The 14209-nt window shown below is 52.8% G+C and overlaps 1 protein-coding gene across 1 annotated transcript; it reads right to left on the reverse strand.

Annotated features, from left to right (window-relative positions):
- Positions 1-709: 709 nt before the first annotated feature.
- PNPO (pyridoxamine 5'-phosphate oxidase) lies at positions 710-7777 on the reverse strand. The gene is given in 8 exon segments (XM_025917640.2): positions 710-3132; positions 3363-3433; positions 3734-3862; positions 4090-4143; positions 5002-5101; positions 6501-6625; positions 7510-7594; positions 7596-7777. Coding segments are annotated over 8 exon segments (783 nt in total). The 5' UTR covers positions 7646-7777; the 3' UTR covers positions 710-2963.
- Between the last annotated feature and the right edge of the window lie 6432 nt (positions 7778-14209).

A 14209-nucleotide genomic window follows, 5' to 3' on the forward strand; every position in this document is an offset into this window, starting at 1 on the left:
AGAGGAGAGGGCAATGTCTGGGGCTTGGAATCCCGATTCTGGCACCAATGGGGGAAAGCTAACCGCCTTCAAGGCTGAGTGTCTTCTGAGACACCGGACTATAGGAACCTGCCACTTGAGCCCATCTTGAGGTTCCTTGAGGGAGGTGGGGCTTGGGGATGATGCTGGGCCCTGGGGCACCAAGCCCTGCTTCTACCCAATGCTGGCACCGCATTGCCACCATTACCCCTCTTAGGAGAGAGGGTCTACAGCCCCTCTGCCTTGTGCCGGAGACCCTGCTCCAGCCCCAAAGTGATGTCCACAGGAATCTTCCAGGGAAGCCCCACATATTTCCCTAAGTTGGGGGCAGGTGGTGGGTGCATACTAAAAGCCGAAGGGAAATCTGGCTGGCCAGGGAGTCGGAGGGAGGCAGCTGCAAGCTTTCACGAGGCCGGAGGAGGAGGAGGAACCGAGAGTGCAAATATGTGCAGGAGCTGCAAGAGGCTACGGGTTATCGACCACAGTTTCACTGGGACACGACCCAAGGCGGGGAAGGGGGAGGCAGGAGGGGCTGGCCAGAACTGGCCTGCACTGCCCAGAAGGGGCCAACCCTGGGTGGCGGGCTCCCCCTGCTGGCCGCCCAACCTCTAGGGGAGAGGAGGTGTGGCTTAAATTCCCCAACTCCCCTCTTCCCTGGGGTGGTGGGGATGAGGCCAGGCCAGGCTGCATATTCGTCTCACACACTGCTGATGAACTTTTATTATGGACTTAGCACAGTGATTGTCAAAGAACAGGAAAGGAACAGCTGAAACCAGGCCCACACCTAGGGGGTGGGGGTGGGGGGATACACAGCTTCCAATAACAAGGCAAAGTAGAGAAATGCACCCCAGCGCCCTCTCCTACAGTGGCCACAGGGTTAGCATTGTGCCTGCCTGCACTCAGGCTTCAGAGGGGGACCAGCACCGAGAGGGCCACCCTTAGAGAAGCCGGTTCGTGACCCTGACGCGCGGCATACACCCACACAGTGGAATGAAGCAGTTCACAGAGTTGGCAAGTTCAATGCCAACGTGCACAGATAATAGATCTCTGGTCCTGGCTTAGTCACAGCAAACATTTACCCAGCCTGGCTCCCCTCCACAGCCATTCATTCAGGTTGTCATTGGTCACCATACTTGAGCTCAGGAAAAGTAAATACAGTTCAGCACAGGCCTCAGCCCAGCCTTGATGAAGAATCCAGTGGTGAGGATGGGAGGTCGTTGGTTTGGAGGTCAGGGTCACCTGGGGGGGGGGGGAGCAGTCTTGTTAAATGTAGAAAGTGGGGGGGGGGTGGCGCCTGGATGGCTCAGTTGGTTAAGCATCTGACTTCGGCTCAGACCACAATCTCGTGGTTCGTGGGTTCAGGCCCCGAGTTGGACTCTGCGCTGACAGCTCAGACCTGGAGCCTGCTTCAGATTCTGTGTCTCCCTCTCTCTCTGCCCCTCCCCCAACCTCTCTCTCTCTCAAAAATAAAGGTCAAAAAAAATTTTTTTTTTTTAATGTAGAATGGGATCCACGAGTCTGGGGCTCCCAAGTGGTATTGCTGCTGCTGGTCTGTGGACCACACTGTGAGTGGCAAGGATCTAAACCAGAGGCTCTCGACTTTTGGCAACATTGAATTCCCTGGGGAGCTTTTCAATTTCCCAAAGCTCCGACCACACTCGGGCCAGTTAAATCACATCTGATTAAAGCTCCCTGAGTAATTCCAGCACGGAAGAAAACCAGTGTCTAGGAGTCATCATCAGTAGAGGTGGGGTGGGGGGGGATAGGTGAAGGGGATGTAGGAGTAGTCAGAAAGGTATAATCCCTATAACAATTTTATATCTGGAAAATGAAATATATATATGTATGTATATATACACGCAGATATAATTCTCATAAACAAGCATGGAAAGTAAAGCTTGCTTGAAATCTGCCGGGCTGATAGGTACCAGCACATGAATCCCTTCTATAAAACTCCTGACTACCTGGGATTGAATACTTCTAGAGACACTTGCGACCTAACAGGTAGTCCACTCCATCTTAGGCAGTCCTGGCTATTTGAAGTCTCTCCTCACATTGAGATGAAATCTACTTCCGTGCAACTTCCACTTATGGTGCCTTTGGAGCTCCAGAGAATAAATTTAATCCATTTTCCACATCGTGGTGCTTCAGATAATGGGAGGCAGTTATCAGTAGGGTACACAAGTAAATAAGTTAAGTCTCCTTTAGTTGCAAGCAACAGAAATTGATTCTAGCTAGTTTAAGCGCCAAACAACTTCCTTCCTAACTTCCTTCTTCCCTTCCTTCCCTTCCTCTTCCCTTCCTCTTCCTTTCCTCCTCCCCCCACCCCCACCCCCCACAGGATAGTGGGTGTTTTGAGGCGGGAGGAGGAATTGCACAACCCAGAGGTGGGAGAAGGGATCCAAGGTCACTCAGGGAATTTCAAGAGCAGCAGCTGGAGGCTGTATCTTCTTGGCTGCCATTAACGACTTGGCTACAATGCCTCTCAGACTCTGGATGTCTTCATTTCAAATTTCAAATTGTTGACAAGAAAAAAACGATTGGCTAGACTGGCTCAGGTGCTTACGCTGGAACCAATCCGCTTTGGGCAGTATGGCTCAGTCACACTGGTAACAGGGCAGCTGGGGGCCCTCTCAGGGTCACCAGAAAAAGGGAATCACACCAGCTATTACCTCTTGAGGGAACTCTCCCAATAAATCACATTCAAGGTCAAGAACATAATTGTGGGATTTCTTTTTTTCCCATTTGTAAATGTCTATCCACTCTACTAGACCACCTACTTGAAAGCCAACTGAAAATACAGAATTTGGAGCTTGAACTCTGGAGAGCCTTAAATATAAGGGGTAGGGAGGGAAATGGGTTGAGTTTAGAAGGGTCTGGCTCCAGACCCCACACCCTCTCTTAGCACTCGGCCTCAGCTCTGGTCGGCATGAACAGATTGGAAGTCAGGGTGCAAGTCTCTCGTAGAGCCAGTCTTCCTCCCCAAGGTGGGTCATGGGCCCCAAAGGGCAGTCTCCTGTTGGCAGGCCCCGCCGAAAGATGATCCGGTCATGCAGGCGGTTGGTTTGGCCTTGCCAGAACTCCATCACTTGTGGGTACAGGATGTAGCCACCCCTTCAAGGAGAAGCAGCGGGTTCGTGCTCTGTGTGTTTTTCCAGCAGGTCCCCATCCCAGGGCCCCCCGTCCCGAGTCCCCATCCCAGGGCCCCTTGAAGGAAGTTGCTGGGATGCATCTGAGGAGGATTACCAGGGGGAAATAGATCTGTAATTCCACAGATAAGGTGGTTGTGAGTAAACATGAGGGTTCTGGTGCCCCTTGCTGAAGGACCAGCAGGTATCACTCACCAGTATTTTGGCTTTGGCACCTCTTGCTCTTGGTAGAGCTGTTCCAGTTCCTCGTTTTTCTTTCTCAGATACTGTCCAGGGGAAGGAAATGGAGGAAGGCCCAGACCACTTACTAACGATTTAACTAAGCACGTGCTGTGTGCCAGGCACGGGGGACACAGGTAATCAAGGCAGGCTGGCCTCTGGGAGCACAGTCCAACTGGAGGGTCAGACGAAGGAAGCCAGTTTCCCCACTACTCATCCTTACTTCCCCAGGAAGACCATCTTTTCATTCTGCTAAAGAGGGAGGGCCCTGGCATCCCCCGGAGACAGCTGCTGGGGAGGAGCGAAGGCCCCTGCCACCCGGAGAACTAAGGAGGGGCCCAACTCACCTCCCGATCGGGGATCACAGAACTCTGGTGACTGACCACGGCCCCGATCTGGCTGCTCTTGGGGCGGGAGTGGAAGTAGCACTCAGCCTCCTCCTCAGGCAGCTTCTTCACGGAGCCCTCCACACGCACCTGCTCAGGCATGGCCCTGGCTAGACAGCATTCAATACCACCCGCCCTCCCTACCAACACAGGCCTCCTTCCTCTCTCTTCTCCTTACCCACCGGCCCATCACTGCTGACCCCAAGTAGACCAGCTCCCTGAGAGGTATTTGAGAGGTGGGATGTTTGCCTGGCCTGGGGACCTCCACGGGGCTCATCCATCACGAGCCCCAGGCTGTCCTGGGAATGCTCACTCACCTGACGGTTGAGAGGCTCCCAATAGAAGACAAGAGAAGCAAAGGGATTGGAGTCCTGAAAATGAAAGAGAATTCACAGTCAGCCAGCAGAACAGCAGGGAGGACACCTCCGCCATGCAGAAAGAAGGCAGGAAGTCTGTAGCACGCAGGCCCCCAGCGGATGCATTCACTACAGCATCTCATTGAAACCCTCAAAGGTGTGCCTACTTTTACAGGTGTGGAGATAGACTCAGAGAGGTTAAGTAACATGCCCAAGTTCACACAGTAAGTGGTAGAGCTATGCTGAGAACCAAAGCCATGTGGACTCCAAAGCGAGGCTTGCCAGGTCTCTAATCCATAGATTGGCAAGTCCTCAGAAATGCATTTGGGGCTGGCATGGACTCAGGGAGGGCTACTTCTTTGGATTCATGAGTAGAATGCACACAGAGTATCAGGTCTAGGCTTGACGTCAGGAGAGGTGCTGGGGGTGGTGGTGGTGGGAATAACAGAAACAACAGATGCAGCCTCTGTCCCCACAGAGCTTACTGGGGGTTTAGCAGAGGAGACAAATACAAATCACACGACCACATAAATAAACCCACAATTATAAACTGGAAAAAGGGCAGAAAGTAAAGCTACAAGTTATAACGACAGTGAACAGTGACTGATGTAGCACAGGAACTGAGGAGGACTTTCCTGGGTCTGAGAGCCGAAGGGACAGGAGGGACTTAGGTAGTTAGGTAAACAGATGACAGGGATGGTCAGAGGCAGCCCTCATTCCCGGCAAAGAGAAGGACAAGTGCAAAGGCCCACAGGCAGGACGGTGCCTAACCACAGACAGCAAGTGGGTTGGAGCAGGGATGGCATATGAAAGCGACGGAGGAAGCGAGGGCTGGACCCTGCAGGCCCGGGAGGATTTACTGTGAACCCTCACCAGCTCTTTTCCCTTTCGACTCTCGAAGTTAGTGAAGAAACGGAAGCCATCCTTGCCAAAGCCCTTCAGCAGCACCATGCGGGCAGAGGGTTTTCCGTCTCTGGGGCAAAGATCAGAGCATGTGATCAGAGCCCATTTCACAGTCCCTGCTACCACCCCTCCCCACAGATGCTCCCCTGAGCACCCCCCACCTGTGCCCCCTTATTCTGCACTGTCAGGGCACACAGGCTACCCATTCCCACTTGCCCTCGGGGATTTATCCTAGAGGTGCAAGTATGACATCACTGCCTGGGGCCTGTTATGGACTGAACTGTGTTCCCCTGAGTCCCCCCCATATCCTTAACCCCCAATGTGACTATATTTGGAGATAGGGCTTTGAGGGAGGTAATTAAAGTTAAATGAGGTCATAAAGGGGAGACTAATTTCAATAGGTCTGGTGTCCTTATGAGAAGAGGAAGAGACACCAGAAAGATCTCTCTCTCTCCCTTCCTTTCCCTGCATGCACAAAGGAAAGGCCATGTGAGGACATGGCAAAAAGGCGGCCATCTACAAGCCAGAGAGGCCTCATTAGGAACCAATTCTAACAGCACCTTGATTTTGGGCTTCTGGCTTTCAGAACTGTGAGAAAATAAAATCTCTGTTGGTTAGGCCTATCAGTCTGTGGTATTTTATCATAGCAGTCCTAGCGGACTCCAGCAATACTGCAGTCAGCCAATGCTTAGTGATCACAGTAAAGGTGGTTATACCAGGGTCTCTGCTCAGAGCTCTGGGGGATATCCAGGGGCACAGAACAAGAGCCCTGTCTTTAAGGCCTTACACTTTGATAGAGGGGAGAAAGGAAGAGTTGAATAACAGGCTAATACAAGAGGTGTCTCGTGGGGTATATGACTGATTGTTAAATAAATAATACAACCAAGCACTGTGCTAGCTTTCAGAAGAGGGAGGGAGCTTTATGGAGAGGTTCCAGGAGATGTAACTGTTTTGTTTTTTAATGTTTATTTTTGAGAGTGAGCAAACGAGGGAGAGAGTGCATGCGCAGGGCAGAAAGAGAGGGGGACAGAGGATCTGAAGTGGGGTCTACGCTGACAGCAGAGAGCCCAATGCGGGACTCAAACTCACAAACCGTGAGATCATGACCTGAGCTGAAGCTGGAAGCCTGACTGAGCCACCCAGGTGCCCCCCAGGAGATGTAGCTCTTAAAGGGCAGATGGGAACTGGGTAAATAGGGATGAGAAAGACAGAGGTGCTGGGGGGAGGTGCGTTAAGAGCAGAGATAAACGAGGCAGTACATTTATTACTGAAATGGAATTAGGTGAAGTGTGATCTTCATTTACAGGTAAGGGCACGGAGGCCCAGAGAGGACAAGTAACATGCCTGAGGCCACCCAGCATGCTAATAACATAGCTATAACATAAACTTGCATTCCATTAAGTTGAGAGTTTCCTAAGTTTCCTGCTTCATCTGTACCCACTCACAGATGGGCCCACAGCTATGCCTACCTGGTACATGTAGCCAGGCACATGGCATTGGCTTCCCCTATGTCAGGACACTCAACAGCCTCCTCAAACCAGGCAGCAAACTGCTTCACGGGGTCCAGGGAGGTCAGCTGAGTCTCCTCAAATGCCTGAGAAAGGAGAGTTTTATTTAATAAACACATACAGCGCTTACTGTGTACCTGGTACTGTTCCGGGCACTTTTCATTAAAACAAAAAACAGCACCCGTGTTCTGCTAGTCCTATTTTACAGGCGAGGACAGAGGCATAAACACATGGCATAAGTTGCCAAGTCCCATAGCTAGTGATCGATGAATTAGGGTGTCAAACCTATCACCCGGGGAGCATTAAAAAAACCACATTCCTGGGCTCCGCCCCCCCAAATTCTCAGTAGGTCTGAGGTTTAAGGAAAAACTGCTTAACAAAATGTTTAACAAGTACTTCTGGAAATGCGCACACACAACCAGATTTAGAAACGGTGGCTCTGGCCTCAATTCCTAAACAGTTCTGTTGGATCCTCCTCTCAGGAGGAAAAAGCAAAAGAACTTCTGGAAATGGTAAGGGAAGGGGCTGAATCAGGCAGTGAGTGAGAGCTGGAGCTTTCTCTTCCCCACCTCCTTGAGTCAGTACCCCTCGTCCATGTGTCACTTATCAAATATTTAGAAGCTGATTATCATTGTTCTAAGCACTTTGCAAATATCAAAGTCCACAACATCCCTGAGTAAGGTACTCAATTCCCAGGTGAGGAAATTCTGAGGCCCAGAGGGGTTAAGTTATCGCCCAAGGAGATGCACCTCGTGAATGGCAGGATCCCAGCCAGGGCCGCCCCCAGAGCCCGCGCGCGTACCCACTGTGACCTGCTGCCTCTTTTCATACTTGTTTCCCCAGAGCCCTGCCCCCTGTTGGTTGTCTTTGAACACCCTTCTCCTACGCGGGTGACCCCAAACTCCCCTCCCCTCGGGGGATGACGCGGGGACCCCTCCCTGCGGGAGGCCCTGCCCGGCGGCGGCCGCACCTCTCGGTCCCCGCGGTAACTCTTGCGCATCGGTCCCAGGTCCATGACGACACCGCCACCGCACAGGTGGTGGAGGTAGGAGCCGCTCGGTAGGTTGCCCGAACGTTGCGGTGACGCCTCGCAGCCCGCACGTCATGAGGCCGCCAGCCACGTGACCCGGCGTCGCCCGGCGCCAGGTTCCGTTGGGTTCGGAACCAATTTCTCAGCATGGGACTTTACCCGGGGGAAGGAAGAATTCTCCAGTTGCCAAGCCCGGCTAACAGGTACTAAGTCCCCAGAGCCAATGGGCGCTCAGGGTCGGAGGAGGGAGACAGGCGCCGAGAGGCCATTGGTTGGAGTTTTGCGGGAGCGAGGCCAATTAGAGCGAGAGCAGAAGAACCCAGCAGCCAATGGGCGGCGCCTCCGGGGGCGGGAGCAGAGACACAAGGAAATGCTGTCACCGCCGTTAACATGCACGTGGAGGTTTGTTAAAGGTACAGGGACAGCAGCAGCCCAGGCTGGGAGCGGGGAATGAGTCACTGGGGGCTTACAGGGAGTGGTCAGTGTTAAATGGCTGGCTCCTAGCAGGTGCCTGGAGGCAAGCCTAGTGCAGGAAGTAGCCCCTGGAGGGAAGCTGGTGGGGCAGGGAAAGGACAAATGGAAAACGGAGTTAGGGGCCAGACTCTGAGGCCAGGTGATAGGGAGACACAGGAGGGGCAATTTAGTTAGGAGGAGAAATTGGGTGGGAGAGGTTGAAGTGAGTTGTGGGTCGCACAGGATGGATACTGTGTATTGTGCCTGATTGTATTTATGGGGCAGGGAGGGGGGCAGGGGTGGGGTGGGAGTGGGGTTCTCTGGAGTCTGGGGAGATGCAGCGGGGTCAGGAAGAGGCTGTGGGGTGGGAAGGAAGACTGCTGAATGGAAAGGCAGGAAGAGAGACATTTGGGATCAAGCCATCCCAGACCAGAGCCATCTTCCCTGTCCAGCTCTGAACCCTGGGTTCTCCTTTCATGGTGCTCATGGTTTCTCCTTTCATGCAGTGGAGTTCGCACTAGTCAGTGTTCTGCTAGATGGAAAGGTTACCACAGCCCCACCCCTCCTGGGCCTCCCTCCTCTTAGCCAAGTTTCTCCCTTCTTCACATTTTGCCCTTCCTAGGCAGTTGGAGTCTAGTTCCTATGTCAATGCCAGCCATAACTGGGAGCACAGGGGAGCAAATGACTGTGCAAAGCCACTTCCAGGCTGTGGACACAGGGCTGAGAAATGGAAAAACCTACCAGTACCCATTCCGGCTTTGACCTGGCTGGGGCAGCCTTGGGTCAAGTCCTCTCAGTAGTCCTGGTTTCCACCAACATCAGGAAGGGGAGCTGCCAGAGCCATCTAGGCAGGCACCCCAGGACTGTGCCAGGTAAGGGGAACTTCCTGCCCTACCCAGGTGTCTGCATTACTAAGTGTGATGCTTCATAAAGCCCAACATTAGATACCTATCATCTTTTATTATATGGTTGTAGCTTGAGCCAAATGGAATCTAGAAGACCAATTTACTGCAATGAAATAATACATGTCTCAAATCCTAATGATGTTGATCGATGGATTCTCCGCTGGTTGGAAATTTTTGCTACATCGTTTTCCTCCATCAACATGACTGAGGGAGTTGACTGGACTTACTTTCTTGTTGAGGTTGTCTTCCCACCTGTGAACGTTGCTGTTCTCCGCTCCTTCCAAGTGCATGCACTTGAACTTGTGTAAAGTGGTCATTAGCACCCTTCAACTTAGATGGTTTTGTTCATGGGGCCCCACTCTTAGCACTCCTGGGCTATGTTACCCTGGACCTGGGACTCTGGGACAAGACTAGGATCATCTGAATGGTTTGCTTAAGAGCCAAGAGCTCAGTATAGATATTTATTCATTCAGTAGACATTTGGTTAAAGACCTCTTTTGGATCAGGCACTGAGCTAGGTCTGAGAATACTGAGATGAAGAAAGTGACATGCTTCCTGCCCACAGGGGGTTTGTGGTTTATAGGGGGAAGCAGATCTAAAGGCTGATGAGTTACAGGTACTTTAACAGTTATCTCTGTGAGGTAAAGGGGAGCAGAAAGGAGAAAGTGGTCTCCAGGGGTCAGTCAGAAAGGCTTCGTAAAGGGAGCAGACATTTGATTTGTCTTACTGAGTAAGTGTTTGCCAGATAGACAATGGAACGGGCATGTCGGGAAGAGGGAACGATGTGGGTAAAGGCACAGTGTTAGGGAAATGTGGAACAAACAGGTGATTCTCCTAGAGCAAGATGGTGAGGAACAGGCTGGACAAGTAGGCAGGGCTCGTGCACCTGCTGAAGATCAGGCAGTGGAAAGGGTCAGGCTTTTAGACAGCAATTCTTTTTTTTTTTTTTTTTTAATCCTTCTTGCTCTTGTTGAACCAGAGTGTCTAATTTCTGTTTTTTAAGACCAGATGGAGAGAAAAAGTACTAGATTCCAGCAGCCTCTCCCATCCTTGGCGATTAGGCAGGAAGTTTGCAACTGGTTGCCTTTTTAGATTTTCCCTTCCGTCTTGAAAATAACAAGCAGGCTTGTGTTGTGCTTTTCTGCCTAGTGGGATTTGGTGTCTGGATCAGAAAACAGCCCTGCAGCGCAAACTGGAGAGGGGCCGGCCTTGCTGCTATTGCCGAAACCCCAGCAGGGGTTTTGTCTGCGTGGGAGAAATGAATTTTTTATGGTTACTGCTTTTTCTTAAACACTTTGCCACCCTCCTTCCTCCCCCAACTTTGTAAAATTATTAATCTTTCCTCGGGAGAGTCTTAAATGAAAAGAGAACGTATTGTAATATTTCACTGTACGGAGGAGGCACACTGGTTTCTCAACATGAAACAAAGGACTGGGTACGGGTTTGGGGACTGTGCCTCGCCTGTTTTCTTCCAGGGCTTTTGCATTTATGTCCTTATGTCACCTTGTAGTCTAATTGTTTGGTTGAATTATATATTTCACTTGGACCTCAGTGATTGTGTTTGGGGACCTGACTCTGGTGACCGAGTGGGTGGTGGGTAAGGGAGGGCGAGGCAGTGACAGGGAAACGTTGAGAGATTCGGCAGTGTTGTCTAAGGAGAAGCTGGGAGCCGGGAGCCTGGTGTCGGAGTCTGGGGCGCTGCCGGAGGGGAGGGAATCCACCCACCATGATAACTTTAGAAAACATGGGTGGTGCTGTTCATTGAAGTGGGGCATATTGGAGGAGGAGGTTTTGGGGGAAAAATGAAGCCAGTCAGACCCATGGAGCATGAGGGTTTATGGGACACCGATGTTTGGCCAGGTTGGATAATCATGTCTGGAGCTTAGGGGGGAGGTCTAGGCTGATGAGACTGGGTTAGGCGTCATGAGCCGCCGAGGTGGTATCTGAGGCCATGGGGGAGGATGAGAATGTCTGAGAAGGGAAGAGGGCCTGGGAGAATTAAGGAGGACGGCGGGAGGTGGGAGGCCCAGGAAGGTGGCCGTGATGTGGTAAAATGTAGCGCCCAGCCTTCCAGGAGTCCGATGGCAGGCCAAATGGGGTGCGCTGGGGGCCCTAAGCTCAGGCACTCTTGGGTCCAGCCTTGGGGTGCACTGAGGACACACAGGAGGGTGGGTACTTGGTACTCAGCCAGCAGATACCTGAGCCCTGAGTAGTGTGGTCACTGGGGGGCCTAGATGGGAGCCGGGTCGTCAGAGGCTTGCAGTGGGTTGGAGAGGAGGCTGTCCCTTACCCTAGTGTCCTGCCCGTGGTTGTGTGGCTAACTCCTCACAACCCTTGCGTGTGCTCATGGGTCACTTCCCAAACACGTCCATTCATGGGCAGCCCCAGGCCTCATCAGAAGCGCCTTCGTGGGAGGGACCACATCCCTTACTGTCTCTGGCTCCTGCTCAGTCGCAGCCAGGAAACGCTCTTCTGTAATGTTTGTGCATAAACTGCCTTTGTGAAGCTTCTCTGTACCTGGGTGCTAGGCATGGCGGGGCGGGGGGGGGGGGGGCATTGGGGGGTTTTGCGCCTGGTGGGAGCAGGGCCAAGTGCTTTCGTTGCCTGGAGGGATGTTAAGCTTTCCAAGGCTTAGGCTTAGGGCATCAGCCCTGGCTCCCTTGGTCATTGGACTGTGGGCCACAGGCAGAGGGAGGGGGCCTGATGGTGGGTTCCCAGGCAGGCCCAAAGGAATATGACCTGGTGGCTTCTTAGTTTCATTTGAGAAGTCCTGGTTGGTCCTTGCTTTTGGCCTGACCTGTGGTCACTTCTCATTTCCTCCCGCCCAGAATGGCGATGAACAAGTGTTTGACTCTCCTCCTCAAGCCCTGATCCTCTGCCCTACCCACTGTGGTTTGCCCGTCCCTGTTCTGGAGTCCATTTTCCCAGGCTCGCTTCCCGCCTCCTCCTTTCCCTCCTCCGCTCCTTCACTAGGAAACCTAGTTGCCACTTGTACCGACATGACTGCACTTCCTTTAGTGACTTCCCCCCAACCCCGAAGACCTTGGTCAGGTCACAAGAGGTCTCCCAAGGCAGTGAATCACGGAATTAGGGTTCCTGGAATCCACCACCGTGTAGACCACAGCCGCATTCCATCAGCCATGAGCCCCCAGTGGGTACAGGGACCCGAGAGGCTGCAGGTGGCTCTCGGTCATTCTCCAGCGGGGGGCCTCAAAGGGCCTTCAGAAGGTGATTGTAAAGATGGACTGAGGTTTGAAGAAAGCCTGAGCTCTATTTGCTGGCTTAGTTGGGTTTTTTGTTTTTTGTTTTCTTTGTTTGTTTTTAAGGTATTTTGCCTGGATTTGCCTTTAGGAAGGAGGGTCTCAGAAAGGAGGGACCCAGTCCCCTTTCCTTCCAGGCCTGTAATCCTAGTACCTGGGATCAAAGAGCCCCAGTGTTGAGCATCACTGAGCAGAAGGGAGGGGGGCAGTGAGGGGGGGACTTGATGCCAACGACCTTGAGGAGGGAAGGGGGCAGAGGAGGGAACTTGGGCAGCGTGACCCATACTCTTGAGCTGCTGGGGGTGGCCTGCCCCCAGATTTTCCACCAGGGCCTATCAGGTGCCCTGGGGTGAGCTTGGGCTACATCACGGCATCCACAGACCCTGCCCCCTGCAACTCTCCAGTAAACTAAGGCAGATGAGGGCTAACTTGCCACCAGGTCCTTCTGTTCTTTCCTTACGCCATCACCCACACTGGGCAGAGAGCACTCTCCCACTCCCCATCTGACTCAGGCATCCCATGGGAAGCAGAGATAGTGAGGCCTGACTGTGGAACCTGAGTATCTCCCTGAAGAAGGGAAATCCCGAGTGCCAAAAGGCAGTTTTGCCCGCCGGGGGCTGGCACCCTCACTTCCAAAGGATGCCCGGGAGTTGGGTCAGTTTCTGCGCATGAAGCATTAAGCCTATGGCTTGGAATCAACTCCCAGGAAAGGAGAATTCTTTGTGACTAAGAGCAAAGCTAAGGGGGGGGGGGGGGGGAATGTGGCAGAAAGTGGCCACTTTATTAGTAATCCCCTTCTCTCCACCAATCCCAGTTCAGAACACAGCCAGACATTTTTTCCAGCCTTGTGACCCACACGTGAGTGAGAGAAACCACCTCGCGTCTTCCTCCTGCCAGTGCAGCGATGAGATACAGGAGTGATGGGGGCTGGTCGAGAGGCTTCTGTGCCAGAGCACATTCAGGTCTGGTTTCACCCAAAGGGTTTGTGTACAGTGGTCAGGGGCAGAGAACCCATGATCCGTCTGAGATCATATCCTTGTTATTTCTTCCGACGTGAGGGTGGATTGGCTCTGAGTAAAAGCTATCTGCTTGCAAATGCAGGCCACCAGTGACAAAGGAAACAGAGTGAGGGAATGGATAGCTCAAAAAAAAAAAAAAAAAAAAAAAAAAAAAAAGAGCCTTGCCACTCCTGCAAAATGGATCCCTGGCTGTGTCCCTGTGAGCGTTAAGAGGTCGTTGTTGAAAGGAAAGCACATGCTGTTGTCTATGTGACTCACCTCTCCCTTCAGCCCGGATGCTCTTCTGGCCCCTGCTAGGTTTAAACATGTGCCCTGCTGTCCTCCTCACAGCTCTGCTCCCCCAAGATCCCCACCAGAATTTCAGAGCTGCAGCCCTTGTTAAAACCAAAATCAACCCGCTGTCCTCTCTGGGGTGCTGGGGCGGGGAACGGAGGAAAAATGGAATGTGTGGCCAGGGTCCTCTCTTGAGTAAAGCTGGGGTCCCAGCCCTGGAAAGGGATCTTGGCCCTTAAGAAATTGCCTTTTCTCCAGACCCTTTAGCCTCTGGGAAGGGACAAAGCCAAGATCCCCAGGGACTAAGCTCTCTCCCCCATAGTAACAGTTCCTACTAACACGTTCTGAGGCCAAAGCCTTCCTCTCGAGACGGGGGAGTGGAAGGAACTCGCCCGCTGATAAGGAAGGCATTGCTGTGACTCGAGTCTGCAGGCAGAGCATGCCAGCTTTGATTCCCGCAAAGCTGGCTTCTGGAAGCGGGAACACCTACACTAGGCCCTGCCCCGAGGTCCCACCCGGCTGCTGTTGGGCTGCATGCCAACGCTAGGAGGTCCGTGTGGCCGCGGTCCCTTTCAGGCTGCGGCCTGGATTTGCTCAGGCCGGGAGGGCAGGTCCTGCCTGGGTCCCAGCGTGGACTGCTGTGAGAAGCCACGGCTCCCTCCTCTGGAGGCCCCCCCGCTGCCCCCCAAGCTCTCTGTGGTAAAAGATCAAAGAAGCTGCACCTGCCAAG

The sequence above is a fragment of the Puma concolor genome, chromosome E1 (assembly GCF_028749965.1).
Source record: "Puma concolor isolate L17-30 chromosome E1, mPumCon1.1.hap2, whole genome shotgun sequence".
Taxonomy (NCBI): domain Eukaryota; kingdom Metazoa; phylum Chordata; class Mammalia; order Carnivora; family Felidae; genus Puma; species Puma concolor.